Raw genomic sequence first — 15963 nt, 5'->3', positions numbered from 1 at the left:
ATGGTGTAGGTGGTGATAGTGCTATTATCACAATTCTCACTATGGTTATATAATGTCACACTTTCTTGGCGTTAAGTTAGGGAAATTTTATTAATATTATTTTACCTAATCTCTCATAATTATTACTCTAATTATATATTAATTATTAAAAAGGGAGATGTCATTTAGGACAAAGACAATAGATGTCTACAAAGCATCCTATGTCATAGTCGGAGGAATGAATGGTGGAGATTGGAGGCTTACGGTTTTCTCAAGAAATTTTGGGAATTTTAATAATTATATTATTTGAGACTAATAATGTGATTAAATTATCTCCTTATAAAGTCAAATTCTTGCTATTTGTAAGTCACGAGGATTGGGGACTTGGGGTGACTGAGTTATCAATAATTTGTGTTTTCAAAAAAAAAAGTTATAAATAATTTGTCGAGATTAGATAATTAGATTACTTAAAATGAATATTAAAATAAAATTAGGAAAAATAGTGCTTTTCTTTTTGTCATTATATTTATACAAAGGAAAATGTTTTTTTCCCCTCACCATTTTTTCCTTTCAACTTTCTCCCATAATCTGGCTATCATCATTGGACACTAATGAATTGGTTTACCCTACCACTTATTAAAAAATAAATTTAACTATCAATAAGATGATGTCACATCAGAAAGAGAAGTTTAGGAAAATACGATGAGAACTGTTTAACGATATTCAATCACTAAAACACATTACAAGGAGAAGACTATATACGATAATTAGAGATATAGAATTATATTACACCATGGACTCCTAGAGTCATAACACTCCTCCACAAGTTGAACGTCCCAAGAGGAAACCGGAAGCTTGTCTCGAAGAAACGCAAAGCTGCGAAGCTGGCAACGGCTTCGTAAAAATATCAACTAGCTAATCTTTAGTAGAAATAAAATTAACATGAAGTTTTCAAGAAGCCACCTTGTCCCGAACAAAGTGATAGTCAATCTCCACGTGCTTAGTCCGTGTATGAAAAACCATATTAGCACGCATATAGGTAGCTCCCAAATTGTCACACCATAGACGCGGAGTAGGCAATGGTGGCACAACGAGTTCTCATAATAGAGAGGCAATTCGCGTTACTTCCGCAGACACATATGCCAATAAGCCTTTATACATTGCTTCAATAGAGGACTGTGCCACTGTGCGTTGTTTCTTGCAGGACCACAAGACCAAATTTGTGTCCAAAATTAAAACACAACAAATCCACAAGTAGATTTCTGATCATCAGGACAACCAGCCTAGTCGGAGTCTGAACAGGCATGTAAGGCCGTAGTGACAGAACAACGAAACCGCAAACCACAATCTAGAGTGCCCTTAATATAGCGTAATACATGCTTCAATTGAGCATAGTGATCCATAGTGGGGGATTGCATATGCTGACACAACCTATTCACCGCAAAGGAAATATCCGACCGAGTAACAATCATATACTACAAAGTACCAATGAGACTCATATACCGAGTGGGATCATTAAACAACACTGTAGTGTTAGGAACCATACGAGTCACAGAATCAGGAGTGGCAAGAGGTTACAATCCATCATACATGCCTGTTTTAAGATATCACACATGTAGCCATCAGCGTCGACGCCATAGCCCTATACTCCAGCCGCAACCCGTGAAAGGTGTAAAGATTTTGTTCATCCAAAGAAACGGGACGTCCGGCAAGCATAAGTCCCTCAACCAAACCCTGCGCACGGCCTAAGTAGTCGGAGACGGGGCTATCGCCCTACCGGAGAGACTGCAATTGCCAAAGAAGTCGTAGTGCACGTGCCCTCGTCGATGAACCAAGAGATTGAACAACCGAATCCTAGATTTGCTTGGATGTTGTGCGTCTAACAGCCAAGGCATCACCCCCTCCTAAAACGAAGAAATTAACATCAACATAATTGACTGATTCTGCTGGACCTAGGCGGCATAAGCAGGATTAAGAACGGGAGACGCATTGGTATACCCAACAAATTCTTATTGTGGATGAAATGAAGAAGTTGCATACGCTAGAAGAGAAAATTACGAGTCATCAGCTTGATGGAGACAGTGAATTTAGAACGACAGCTGGTGGTGGAACAACAGTTGTAGAGATAGTCCGCTCAGAACTGGTAGAGCTGTCATGAGCATCCTAAGCCATAAGGGAACCCGGGCCGGATTTTAGGGCATACAAGATGGGCAACAGCACAGGGCCCCAAAATTTTGGGGGTCCCTAATCCAGCCCTGACCCAATAATTAGTATATGTATTTGTGATTATATTGGCTCAAATTAGGTTTTCATGACTGATCTAAATTCTACTACGTATTTTTTTAAAAAAAAAATTCTACTCCGTAATATTCACGCAAATCAATTTTCTTCAATTTACAGTTTATTTATACTTTGATAGGACCTCACTTATTTACCAGCACAGGACCACACAAATAAAAAAAGACCTCACTTATTTACCAGCACAGGACCACACAAATAAAAAAAAAACCGGCCCTGAAGGGAACCTAAGCAACTAATATATTTGAGAACTCTTTAACTATATTCAATCACTAAAACACATTACTAGGAAAAGACTATTTTTTTTTTTTGAATACTATTAACTCTATTACAATGCAGTATCCTCCACTGAGGCTCAAACCCACCACTTCCCATATAAAGGGAAGGGTTTGATGCCACTAGACTACAAGGTCCTTGACAAAGAAGACTATATAAAATAACTAGAGATATATAATTATATTTCACCATGGATTCCTAGAGTCCTAACAAATATAGGAGTTTATAGTATTGTTACGATCTTATACAAATAGAGATTTTGAACCTTCAATTATTAACATAAGTATTATTAGCCCTCTATTTTTCAAGAGATGTCAATTTTGGTAACAAAGTTATTTAATGAAATAAGGATAGCTTTACCTACCAAAAAAAAATGTGCGACACTTCAAATACAATATAAAAATCTATTAGCACCCAAAAGAAAAAAGTCAAGTATATATAACATATATTCTCACATATAAAGCTTTTAGAACATGACGACGACAATAACAATAACAATAACAATAACAATAACAATAACAAGAACAACAATAATAATAATAATTTTAATGATTTATAATAAATATTTCAACAATGTTCTAAGTTTGAGAAAGAATTTAATCATCAACTCTTTTAATCAAATTGCATAATTCGTTAAAATTACAAAAATATTACTTCGAAATGGATGGTGAACTGAGTGGATCATAATTTTCATACTTGAAGGTTACAAATTTAATTCTTGCCAACATCTTCTTTAATTTGTTGAACCCGCTGCATAGGATCTTTCTAAGTTTCTAATCCAGTTCATCTGATCTTTTGTGTGATTTGCAGATATTACACATTAGTAAAGTTTACAGTACAACTCGTCAAATTTGGATATAAACTGGGTAAAAGGTTTTAGTTAAAATTGTTTTAATAAAATTATATTATTATTATTATTATTATTATTATTATTATTATTTGTCTTCGAATACAATGCATGAGGCATGCCCAACAATCCCATCTATAATAAAAACAAATATAGATTCATATTAATAAACACAGCATATAATAAAACAATATTTATATTATTATCCCAAAGTTCACTTTATTGGGTACATATTGTTTAGTTCTTGTTAGAATATCCGCAGTGAAGAATACTCCAATTCTGTCTTATCTATTTTCACATATTTTTATTACTATTGAATTATTGTTATTGTCGGACTTTATTTAAGTATGCATTATTTGTTTTCTTATGACTTAAAAAGAATAATTACTGTCTAAAAAAAGAATAACACTGTTGGTTTTATCTCCCACGGAATAGTCAAACGGCAGGCCAACACTACCGGAAAATTGACTAACACAATCGGAAAAATTAGAGTGACTTCTCAGCCCTTTTGTATTATAAATTGGTTTTGAGTACAATGAATTGCTTATGCCTCTTTCGAGGCTTAGAACCTCTATTTATACCATCTAAGAGGATTTCTCCCTTAGGAAACTTCTAAACTACTTTAGAAACTCTTTCCTCATTACATTTAGGCACTTTCCTAATCTATCTTGGCTTTCCTTTCGCATCTATTTCCTTCCGCCACCCGACCTTTTTAGGAAACTCTTATGACTGCCCTTCTTACACCGCCTTCCCTGCCTCAGCCTGCTTCTATGTCGGTCTGGGCCGACTCATCTCTCCAGCACTCCTTAGCTCGTCCTGTCCTCTATGGTAATTAATTGTTTCAATAGCAATGTTCAATCACTCTAAGTCTGAGATCTTCAACTGCCTAGTCACCTCTTTAACGATCCCTCAATCGACCGACCAGTTATCGGTCGACCTTCACCACACTATCATTCCTTCCTTTGAGTCCTCTTTCCCTCTTCATCAACCGTTCCTTCTGCCTCGGCCGAGCTCCTAATACATAGTAACAGAATCAATAGTACTAAAAAAATCATAATTTTACATATAACCAGGTTAGCGTAGTATTAATTTTTGAATGTTGTTGAGCAATTTATGAATATTCAATAAAAATAAAAATTTAATTGTAGAGATAAATGTTATAAAATAAATTTGAAAGGGAAAATAACATCATTTTCATCTACCTTTATTAAAGAGTGATGATGATGATAATGGATTGATGGGTTGAAATAAAAAATTAATAAACTAGTGTAAATTATATCATTACTTGTTTGTTGATCACTACAAATTCCAATCAATCCCTATTGCGTTGACACATGAAAACCGTCCTTTTTCTCATTGGGAAAGGAGATTTGGGCCTTTTCTTCTGTTGCATATAAATGCCCTTTTCATTTTTGAGTGGGACTTTATTTATTTTATTAAACCAATGTACTTTACATGATTAAAAATTGACCACTAGATCAAGGAATATTCGGAAGGGTAATTATATTTATACCACCTAAAATTTTATTTACACCACCATTTAATATGTTTGATAGCTTTATAGGTGGTGTAAATAGAATTTGATATTTGCACCACATTCATTAAAGTTAGTCAAACATTATATTTTCTATTTAAAATATTTATTATTTGTTTCTATTTCTAATTGTGATAATATAATAATTTTGTCTATAATATTTTTTTAATTAATTATTTAAAATATTTATTATTTATTATTATTTCAAATTGTGATACTATAATAATGTGTATAATAATTTTTAATTATTTTCTGTAGTATCTAACGTTTAATAATTTTTCATGATAATTTTTTTTTGTTATTCTAATATTCTTTATAACTCAAATTTTTTGTATGCATTATTTTAACTTATTATAATAATATAATAAATTAATTTTGAATCGCTAAAAAGGGTAAAAAACACATTAACATCATAATAAAATATAAAAAGAAAATTTTCATTTCAATTCAATCCAATATAACATTCTCATGAGTACAACTAGAGCGTACATACTCATTGTAAGTATTGATCCGATTCACATATGGAGTAATCCATGCATCTTCATTCTAAACAGACAAACGAATAACGACTTTTAGTGATGATATTTACCAGTATTGATGGGGATATAAGGGAGTGGGCCTGGCCCAAGAGGTGGAGCTAATAAAACAGGTTAGAATATATGAACCGGACAGAGTTTGGGAGTGAGGGGTACGGCATATGACCTGGGGGTAGGGGGTGCAGCTGGGGTGCATGGTGGTAAGGTGTGATGCGTGACGTAGGGGTGCAGCGTGTGTGGTGCATGGTGGGGTAGGGATGTACGTGATGTGCATGGCGGTGGAGTGAGGCGTGTGACGTGGAGGGTGGGGTGCATGTATGAAGTGGGGGGCATAGCGTGTGACATGGTGCATAGGGTGGTACGTGTGGTACATGTCAGTACGGTGCATTGGGTGGTATGTGGCGTGCATGGCGGGGGTGAGGCGATGTACGTGGGGTACGTGGATGGTTAGGGTGTGTAGGGATGGAGAGCCATACATGTGGGTGGTCTAGGCTAGCTTCCCAACATTATAAAAGGCGGGGTCTTGGTCCATTTTAAGACATCCTTCTGGGTCTCGAAGACTTCTACAGTCTAGTGGTCCAAGCCTAGTAGAGACAGGGGTCAATCCCCAGCGAGGTCTTTGGTTGCTTGTCTGATCTATTTATTAGCTAGTTTTAAGTCTTTATTTATTTGAGTGTTTAAAAATGTTATGTTATCTTATATTAAATAAGTTTTTAAAAAATATATGTACTTTGCTTGATTTCCTACCCAACTCCCTTTTGCATGATGGTTGTCTAAAGATCGTCGAGAGCTCTACTCCTCTCTTCTTCAACAAATTATTCGGGAGGATTGTGTTGGTGTTGCACGTCTCCTCTCTTCTTCAACAAATTATTCGGGAGGATTGTGTTGGTGTTGCAAGTCGATACAAAATGTCATACTTACTGTATGTGATTTGTTTTTAAATTGTCTTCTCTCTAATTGACCCAAAATTTAAAAAAAAAAATTAAAAAATAAAAAGGAACAATTGATTGTTGAATATTTGGAAACCTAGTTATTCACAAACTATGACTAATTTCAAACCAATTAAAAGAAATCTGAACCAGTCAAACCTTGTTAAGTTGATAAAAGTTTTGAATTATATTAATTTAATTTTGGATTCGAAGTTCACCAAGAATATTTTAGCTGAATATTATATAATCTTCTTTAGAAGAGAGAATTTTTTAATTAATTAATTATTAATTAGATTGTATTTTTAGTGTGTTGAAAAAATAAAGTCAAGAAAAGAATAATACTTGTATAAACTTGACAACAAGTAAGGACCATAAACTCGTACTCTTGATCAAGAATTTGATATAATAAATATGTTCATAGATTGTATAGTTATTGTTTCAATTTTTTATTTAAAAGAAATGATTTATATAAATGTCAAATTATACACAATGATAGAGCCATGTGAGTGTAATTTTTGCTAACACCCTCTTGATCGAGCTTGTCGCATTGCGTCATCTTAATGCAGTTAAAAAATACGAAGTAATAATCAATGTTCTAAAAATCGACCTTGGTGGCCGCCTAGGCTCCCCTAAGCTGAGGCGATTTCAGCCCTAGACAGCTTTTAGTCGCCTGATCGACTAACTGGCCGAATAGGCGTCGACTCGGCCGAGTTGAGCGCCTAACTCAGCCGCGTCGGGTGCCTAACTCGACTAAGTCAGTGCTCAACTTGACCGAGTTGGCGTTCAACTCGTTCGAGCGATTTTTTTTTTTTTTTTTGCTTGCTTGACTACTACTCTTCTATATTTCTCTAGCCATATATTCAACTTACCATCTAAATATGCAGTTGACTAGCTAATTTGAGGGTTCATAATAGTATAACAATTCCTAGCCCCGAGTGAAAAAAAATGGAGACAATATACTCAGATTACTCGGTCGTCTAGGCCTAGGCGCTCGACACCCCGGACACCCAACTAGCGCTTAAGGCCTCTTGCAACATTGGTATAATTATGCACGATGATGTCCTGGCTAGTTGAAAAGGTTTGGACACTATTTAAGAATGTGAGAAATTTAATTTAAAGTTGGGAAAAGAAATTTAGTTTAAAGTAGTTTCAAAATTATAATTAATGCGAGCGTGTACTTTGAAGCATCAAGCGTGCACCGACCCCTACGTCTCCACCATCCATCTATCTACATTTATTAAATGCGATACGTGTGTGGGTCGAATTGAAACAATTGTTTTACAATAACGTGAGGTTTGTCCACAAGATTGGAATAACATCTCGTAAAATAAATAAATAAATTTACTTAGGGAGTGTATTCAATCACGACTTTCATGAACTTTTAAATACTTTTATCAACTTTAAAAGTTTGGTGGTATTCAATTTAAACTTTTATAAACTCTTTAAAAGTCTACATGTATTCAATTCAAACTTTTCAAAACTCTTTAAAAGTATACATGTATTCGATTCAGACTTTTATAGAGTTATTAAAAGTCTACTGGTATTCAAAAAGCTATTGACTTTTACAAACTCTGTCAGAATAGGATTTCTATAGACTTTCTCTTCATTAATATAAATAGATGAAATCCAACCCTCCAACCCCAAACTTTTCAATATTCCCTACAGACTTTTTTTCCTCTATCTAAACTAGGCAAATTTTTCATCAATTTTACGGTACGTTTCAAATCTTTCATAAATATTTTTTTTTATTTGTTATGTTCAAGCAAATTTTTTGTTGCCATCGCAACAAAATAATTGCTGTGATCGCAGCAAGAATCTGCTGTTCGCAGCAAAAATATTTGTTGCTGGTTGCAGCAAATTTTTTAATTTATAATTTTTAAATTTTATTTAATTAATATGTTTATAATTTTATATAATTGCATGTTTATTAATTATTAACTTTTATATATATATATATATATATATATATATATATATATATATATATATTTGTATTAAGTTGAATTTTTTAAGAGATATTTGTTAGTTCAGCATTAGTTGTTTCATTAGTTCAAGAAATATTTTTATTGGTTATATTTATAAAAATTGATTATATTTTCTTTATGAATAATATACTCTATTTTTATGACATCAGTATTTTTTTATTTTTTTTTTACAATGCACTAATTTATAGATAATATATTAATAGAAGTTATGGAATGTTTGTGAGGGTGTATTCAATTTAGAGTTTTAATGACTTTTGTAAACTTTTTAATATGAAAAAGTTTTTAAACGTCTATAAATGTTTGTTCTATGGATATTTATAAACTCTTACAAAGTTTATAAAAGTTTAAAAGATTCTAAGAAAGTTTACAAAAACTCTACAAAAATCAATTAAAGTCCATCACTTTAAAAGTATTTAAAAGTTTATGAAAGTCGTGATTGAATACACCCCCTTTAGTTACTTCATTTTTATTAGGCAAATAATTGAATTTGAAACAGATTCAAGTAATTGATAATCGATTTTGAAATAGATTTCGGCAAGTAAAATAATATGCATATTGAGTTTAGGCCGGTCAACCAGAAATTTCATCCAGTAGTGGGGGCAAAAGATTAAAACAAATGAAATATTTTGAAAAAACAATAATCAAGTAAAAAGATTTGACCTGTTGACCTTTATTATCTATTACAACACATACATACTTAACCATCTAAACTACTTCATCTTTGAATAATTTGCATCTATATTATTGGTATATGTTCAATAATTATGCAAACTCGTACTGGGATGAAGTTTGAACCTAAGGCCTTCCTTATTGACAGAATACGGGGTTTTAGAAAAAGGAAATAATATAATAGAGTGTAAAGTAAGAAAAAAAATTCTAAAATCAAAATATATGAACCATTCATTTTAACTAACAATTGGATCAACATTATTTAGTTTCTGTTATAAGTCTAACTTTATTGGCTCTTATTAGATTTATTATAGCATATAGATTAGGAGATAGTAGATATGCTTTAATACTTTTTAATTTGAAAGGGTATAATTTCTCACTGCAATAATTAAGAAATGAAAGTGCTCATTTATGAGTGAATTCATTTAATTAAGGGCACATACATTTTGTTAAATACGGAGCATCTTATTGTGTGAAATTGACTCTTTGGAAAATATATTTATAAGCATGTGCTATGATATGACTTGTAGAACTCCTCAATCCTCATATTGAAAAGATTAGTGGATACATAGCATTCTTATATTGTGTGAAATTGACTCTTGAAATAAGTTTGTAAATTGTAAGCATGCGTTATGAAATGACTTGTACAACTCCTAACAGAGTTTGAAAAAGGTTAGTGGAGCCCAAGTTTAATTAGTTACAAGGATAAAGTTTGAGAACAATAATCCGAGATTGATCGAGTTTCACCGGTAACAGTGTGAGAGCAATCTTTCAAAGTGGAGTCTCCTGGTACGCAGTAAGAAAAAGTCTAGCCTCTGTATTCAACTGAATTATCATAATTTACATCCTTTTAGACGCTTTGTGGGGTTGGGTGTGGGAGACTTTTGGAATGGGGATTCAATTTGTTGGGAAGAACAATGAAAAAGTCTGTGGATACATGACATTCTTATTTATGTTTTAGGAATATATAACTGAAAGTCAATTAGGTTGAGTTTATTTTTCCTTTATATGTCATTCTTCATTTTATGTTTTTTCAATTAAAAAAATATGTTTACTTATACTCATTTTATTTTTCTAATTTTATGTTTTCCTATCTATTTTTCATTATATTCACATGAAAAGGGAAAAAAAATTCTCCAATAACTAAACACACTACCTTTCCGTTGAAAGCAAAATCATCACTATTGTATTCAATTCCTTCTCAAAAAACAAAAAATATAAATAAATTTGTTACGTTATTATTGTTTTCCTCTTAAGATGTAAATTGATTGATTTAGTGATATAAATGTTTATGTTCATATTTGATTTGTTTTATGTTATACGTAGTATTAATTTTAGGATTATATCACTTTTGCCAATGCCTAACAATGGATAGGACAACCTCAACTAGTCAGACTCAATAACCTAATCAACTAACAGCTATTTACCAAATACTCTCATAATACAATTTTTGTATGAATTTTGCCTTGTTGTGAACACTGCACTAGTGCACAAGCAAGTATTTGGAGACCTATAAGCTAAGCCAGTTAAAATACATCCCGCAATTTATCTCATCCACTAGTCTCGTAGACAAGTGCAGTGAGAGACTTAAGTTTGAAGTTCAATTTATAATGCAATTTTGGTCCATATAAAAACGTAGAGTACTTTATGAAGCAAGGATTTATTGAGGAGCCAAGAGTGAATGAGCTAGCAAACTAATAAATGGCTTTTGCTTGCATTCAAAGGGTTGTGCATTATTTGCTTTTCTTTTATACGTATGCATAATAACAAGTAGATATATATAAGAGGCAGTTTTTGAGGCAGAAATTCTGCCCTATTCTTGAAATAGTGTAACAATCTTTCATGTACTTCAAAAGTTTCCTAACCCATAGATTCACCCTTTTTTCTTATTGGGTAATATTATATGCATCAAATCTTGTATATATAGCTTGATATTGTTTCATATGTTAATTTGTGATAATATCATGATGCATTCTATATCAACCGTTGGGCCGTGGCCGGCCGCTGAATTGTCACAAAGATGGATAAAATTGATGTCGGAATCCTAAACCAATTTTTAGATTTTATTACCTCAATATAACATGTTAAAGACTGTAATTTTACTTTTTAAAAATTTAAGAAGCTAATTGACTTTTCAGATAAATTTTAAGAGCTTATTTGACTATTTTTCCAATAATAAATGGCTTTCCCCTTAAGATTTTGGTACTGGGGGGGTTTAGGATCTGCAGGACTTCATCCCTCTCTGCATAACACTCATTCTTAGGCAGCTTAATTAGCCCCAACAGTCTGGGATATAACACTGCAATTCCCAGCAACAGACTGCTGATAAACAATCCCCCGTGCAATGGTCACCAGCAGACAGAACAGCCCAACAGGACAAGCTAGCATGCTTATCCCATATCACAACGTTAATCGCGTCGCGACTGTCAATTCAACAACTTATTGGTCACGGTGAAAGCAGTGGCAGAGATGGCCTTCCTGGCCGCGAACCCAAAGAAGCTAATAAGCAACCCGAAAACACAAGACAGTGACACTGCAGGGCTGAACAGATTACTATAACATTGGCGTGGCGCAAGATATTCGTGTTCGCCAAGATTGCCAGGTAAAACACAAGTGCAGCTGGCAAGAATTTCTTGGCAGTCTCCCACTTAAAGGCGTCTCGTGGCGCAAGAATCCCAGTTTTCCCAGAGATGAACTCAGGTACTGCAGGGCAGTGAGAAGCCCTGGGTAGTTGAACATAGTGATTTCAACCTTGTTGATCACTGCAAGCAAGCTAGCTTGAAGATAAAGCATAGCCAACTATATTATTATACATATTAATTATAGTATGTGTGTATGCGTATAAAAAAATACTCCGTATAAATTTATCATTTTTGTCAATATGATTATATTATTTAGAATTAAATAAATATAAGATAAAAAAATATCAATATAATATAATATAATTCATACATACTATTAAAAGTTAGTTTCCGGATTATTATTATTACCATCACACAACACAACCACAAGTCCACATGCAACATCACCGCCACCACCAACACAATCACAAGTTCACAACATACATCACCACAACATCATCATCACCACCAAACATACCAAAGTTTTATTTTTATTATAGCAATATTAAAGTATCATTTTAATTCTATTGCAATTTCATTTGACAATTATAGTCCACTTTATAACATTTGATTAACTGAATGTGCATATTATGCTAACTCTAAATACATAATATTTAATTATAATAAATACATAATTTAATAACTAAACATATAACTCTAAATACATAGTTTACGGATTATTATTATTACCATCACACAACACAATCACAAGTCCACAACATCACCACCACCACCAACACAACCACACCACCAACATCACCGTTGTCACTACCACACTGCCACCACCACCACCACTACAATCATCAATACCACCAAACAGACCATAGTTTCATTATAGTAACATTAAAGTATCATTTTAATTCTACTGCAGTTTCATTTGACGACCATAGTTCACACAACATTGTGTGGACCATGATTCACTTTATAACATTTGAATAATTGAAGGTGCATACTATGCTAACTCTAAATAAATAATATGTTAATTATAATAAATAGGTATATATATAATTTGAATTAGGATCATCGTGTACTGTGTACATGGTGGGCCCGGTTCACAATATAACAATTGAACAAAAACAGAGGTACACTTTTTGGGCCTAGAATTTGATTGAAAACTGAAGCCTAGAGCAATTTTGGGCTGTAAAATCCCATTATAAGTATTAATAAACAATCGCGAAGAAAAATGGATCCGACAGTCATGTCCACTCCAGGTAACTGTTTTACACTGCAGTTACTTTCCCGCCGTTTCGCCGCAAAACTTCGTCGTTTCTATTCCGGCGGTGCTCCGCACGCGCCACCCATCAGCAAGAAGACATGCATACATCTCCTGAAGGCCTGCAAGTCCATGGCGAAGCTGAAGCAAATTCAAGCTTTACTCTTCACTCTTGGCATCCACCAACATGTAGACACCCTCCACAAGCTCATGGCCTTCACAGCAGACCCTCTGCTCGGAAATCTTAGCCACGCCCAGCTAATCTTTGACCGCATTGAAAACCCGACTTTGTTCATCTACAATGTGATGATCAAAGCGCATACGAAAACGGGTCGGTTCAGAAATGCCCTTTTCTTGTTTGATGAGCTTAGAGGGCGGGGGCTGTGGCCTGATCATTTTACGTACCCGTTCGTGTTTAAGGCCGTTGGAGGGTTGCGGGTAGTTCTTGAAGGTGAAAAGATTCATGGGTTTGTGTTGAAAAGTGGGGTTGGGTCTGATTGTTACGTATGTAATTCAGTCATGGACATGTATGGTGAGTTGGGTTATGCGGAGAGTATGAAGAAAGTGTTTGATGAATTGCCAAACAGAGATTCGGTGTCGTGGAATGTTTTGATTTCTGGATATGTTAGATGCAGCAGATTTCAGGAAGCTATCAGAGTTTATAGGATGATGGGGCAAGAGGGAAGTATTAAACCTGAAGAGGCCACTGTTGTTAGTACCTTATCAGCTTGTACTGCATTGAAAAAATTGGAACTTGGTAAAGAGATACATCAGTATGTTAGCAAAGAGCTTGGATATACCATCAGAATTGAGAATGCTTTGGTGGATATGTATTGTAAGTGTGGGTGTTTGAGTGAGGCTGGGCAAATATTTAACGCTATGTCCACAAGGAATGTTATGTCCTGGACTAGTATGGTTTCAGGTTATGTGAGTTGTGGTCAGCTGGATGAAGCTAGAGACCTATTTGAGAGGAGTCCTGTAAAGGATCTAGTTTTATGGACAGCTATGATTAATGGGTATGTGCAGTTTAACCTTTTTGAATATGCCATGACCTTGTTCCAAGCAATGCAAATGCAAAGGATCAAACCTGATAAGTATACACTGGTTTCTCTACTCAAGGGTTGTGCTCAAGTGGGAGCTTTGGACCAAGGGGAGTGGATTCGCAATTATATAATTCAAAATGGAATAGTAATTGATGCAGTTGTGGGTACTGCCCTTATGGAGATGTATTCAAAATGTGGGTGCCTTGAGAAGTCTTTAGAAATCTTCTATGAGTTAAGAGAGAAAGATGCTGCATCATGGACTTCAATTATTTGTGCTCTTGCCATGAATGGAGACACCGGCAAAGCCTTGGAACTGTTTTCACAAATGCTACAAGCTGGAATTAGACCTGATGATATTACCTTTATTGGTGTTTTAACAGCTTGCAGTCATGGGGGATTAGTAGAGGAAGGCCGTGGGTATTTTGATTCAATGACAAGGATTTATGGCATTGAACCAAGTTTGGAACATTATGGGTGTTTGATAGACCTCCTTGGCCGTGCTGGGCTATTAAATGAAGCTGAGCACATGATATCCACCATTCCAAATAAAGATAACAAGATTGTAGTTACCCTTTATGGTGCCTTGCTTAGTGCTTGCAGGATTCATGGTGATGTTGATATGGGAGAACGTATTGTTAAAATGCTCATGGAAATTGAATCCAGTGATTCCAGTACTCATACACTTCTGGCTAACATGTATGCATCTGCCAATAGATGGGAAGATGTATCAAAGGTCAGAAAGAATATGAAAGCTCTACATGTTAAAAAATTGCCAGGATCCAGTTCAATTGAGGTTGAAGACCATTCATGAGTTCACAATTAGAGACACGTCTTACTTCCAAATGAAGGAAACTGTTCTTAAATTGCTAGAATGTTTATCAATGAATTTTACAACTTATTGTCATTGATTGAGCAAAGGAAAGTGGGTTGCAAATTTTGGTGATGTGCTCAATTTGTTTATGACAGGACCAGTAGGCAATTTTTATATCCCAATAGCTCATACGCAAGGAAAAGCTAAGTTGAAGCATCTTAGATGCGATAGACGAATGAAGAAATCTTGCTAGTGAGAATCAGCGTGCAGAGAGCTTTATTTGCTGATTCAGTGTCATCAGAGAAGGCAAGTGCCTATTACATACTCTTTTATCTACTGGTGTTTTATAGTGTTTGTGAGCTTTAAATTGTATTGTTAGACTACATGGAAAGAAGTTCAACAGAGATATTAGAACTACATAGTTGTACACCGAAATCAATGACATATTACTATAGTGCATCCAGTCCTTGGGATGTGCAAGCAACTTTTGAATCCCTCATATCTGTTTTCTGTGTATTGAGATGAACATGTTCTTTTTTTCTTTTTTTTTTTTCCTTTCTTTCTTTTTTTAATACTTGAAGTAAAATTTTGTTGCAAAAACTGAAGGAGTTGTGAAGAGATTGCTGCAGATTTCATTCTTCTAGGATCTGCTTAGATGGTTTGTACTCTCCTCTTTTCCATTAGAAAGACCTTTGTGCATTGCTAAGAAGTGATGTAGGACAAATTCTGGGTGACTCTACACTTAAGCAGCTTGTAAATTGATTTTGCAATTTTTTTTATACTTTTCATCCAAGCGATTTTTGATATTTGTCTACATATTTTACCATGGTGGTAAATGAATAAATATTATAATTCTAGAAAACTAAATATTTATATGCAATATAATATTTCTTATGGTATTTAATAGGAATGCTATTCAATGCTGCAGAAATTTGCATGATATCATCAGTCCTTGTTTCACCAGTTATGAATAGCCTGATATCTTCCCATTCTTTAAAAATGCTTTGTCATTGGACTGCATTAGACTTTATAAAATGGCATAATATGGATTTCATTAACATCAAATTAGAGGTGTACATAAACTATCCTAGCAAAAGAAAAGGCTTTGAACAAGTAATATAAAATCCTAATGCTTGTTATTACTTATACAAAAAGAGTTATAAACTTAACCAGTAGCTAAGTCCTACTTAGTCTCATCCCTCACTACACTACATACTAACTC

At 34.1% G+C, this 15963-nt stretch overlaps 1 protein-coding gene across 1 annotated transcript; it reads left to right on the top strand.

The window, feature by feature from the left end:
• The first annotated feature begins 12857 nt into the window (after positions 1-12857).
• LOC116001052 (pentatricopeptide repeat-containing protein At1g31430) lies at positions 12858-14864 on the top strand. The gene has a single exon (XM_031240957.1). The coding sequence runs from the start codon at positions 12858-12860 to the stop codon at positions 14739-14741; it is 1884 nt and encodes a 627-aa protein (XP_031096817.1). The 3' UTR covers positions 14742-14864.
• The last annotated feature ends 1099 nt before the right edge of the window (positions 14865-15963 follow it).

Source organism: Ipomoea triloba, chromosome 13 (genome assembly GCF_003576645.1).
Source record: "Ipomoea triloba cultivar NCNSP0323 chromosome 13, ASM357664v1".
In the NCBI taxonomy this organism is placed as follows: Eukaryota; Viridiplantae; Streptophyta; class Magnoliopsida; order Solanales; family Convolvulaceae; genus Ipomoea; species Ipomoea triloba.
Note: the sequence above shows the minus strand (reverse complement) of the source record. Positions and strands in the feature narration are given on the sequence as shown.

What these genes read in the sequence shown, in the direction of transcription:
- LOC116001052 (XM_031240957.1), top strand. Translation starts at nt 12,858, where the DNA reads ATGGATCCGACAGTCATGTCCACTCCAGGTAACTGTTTTACACTGCAG.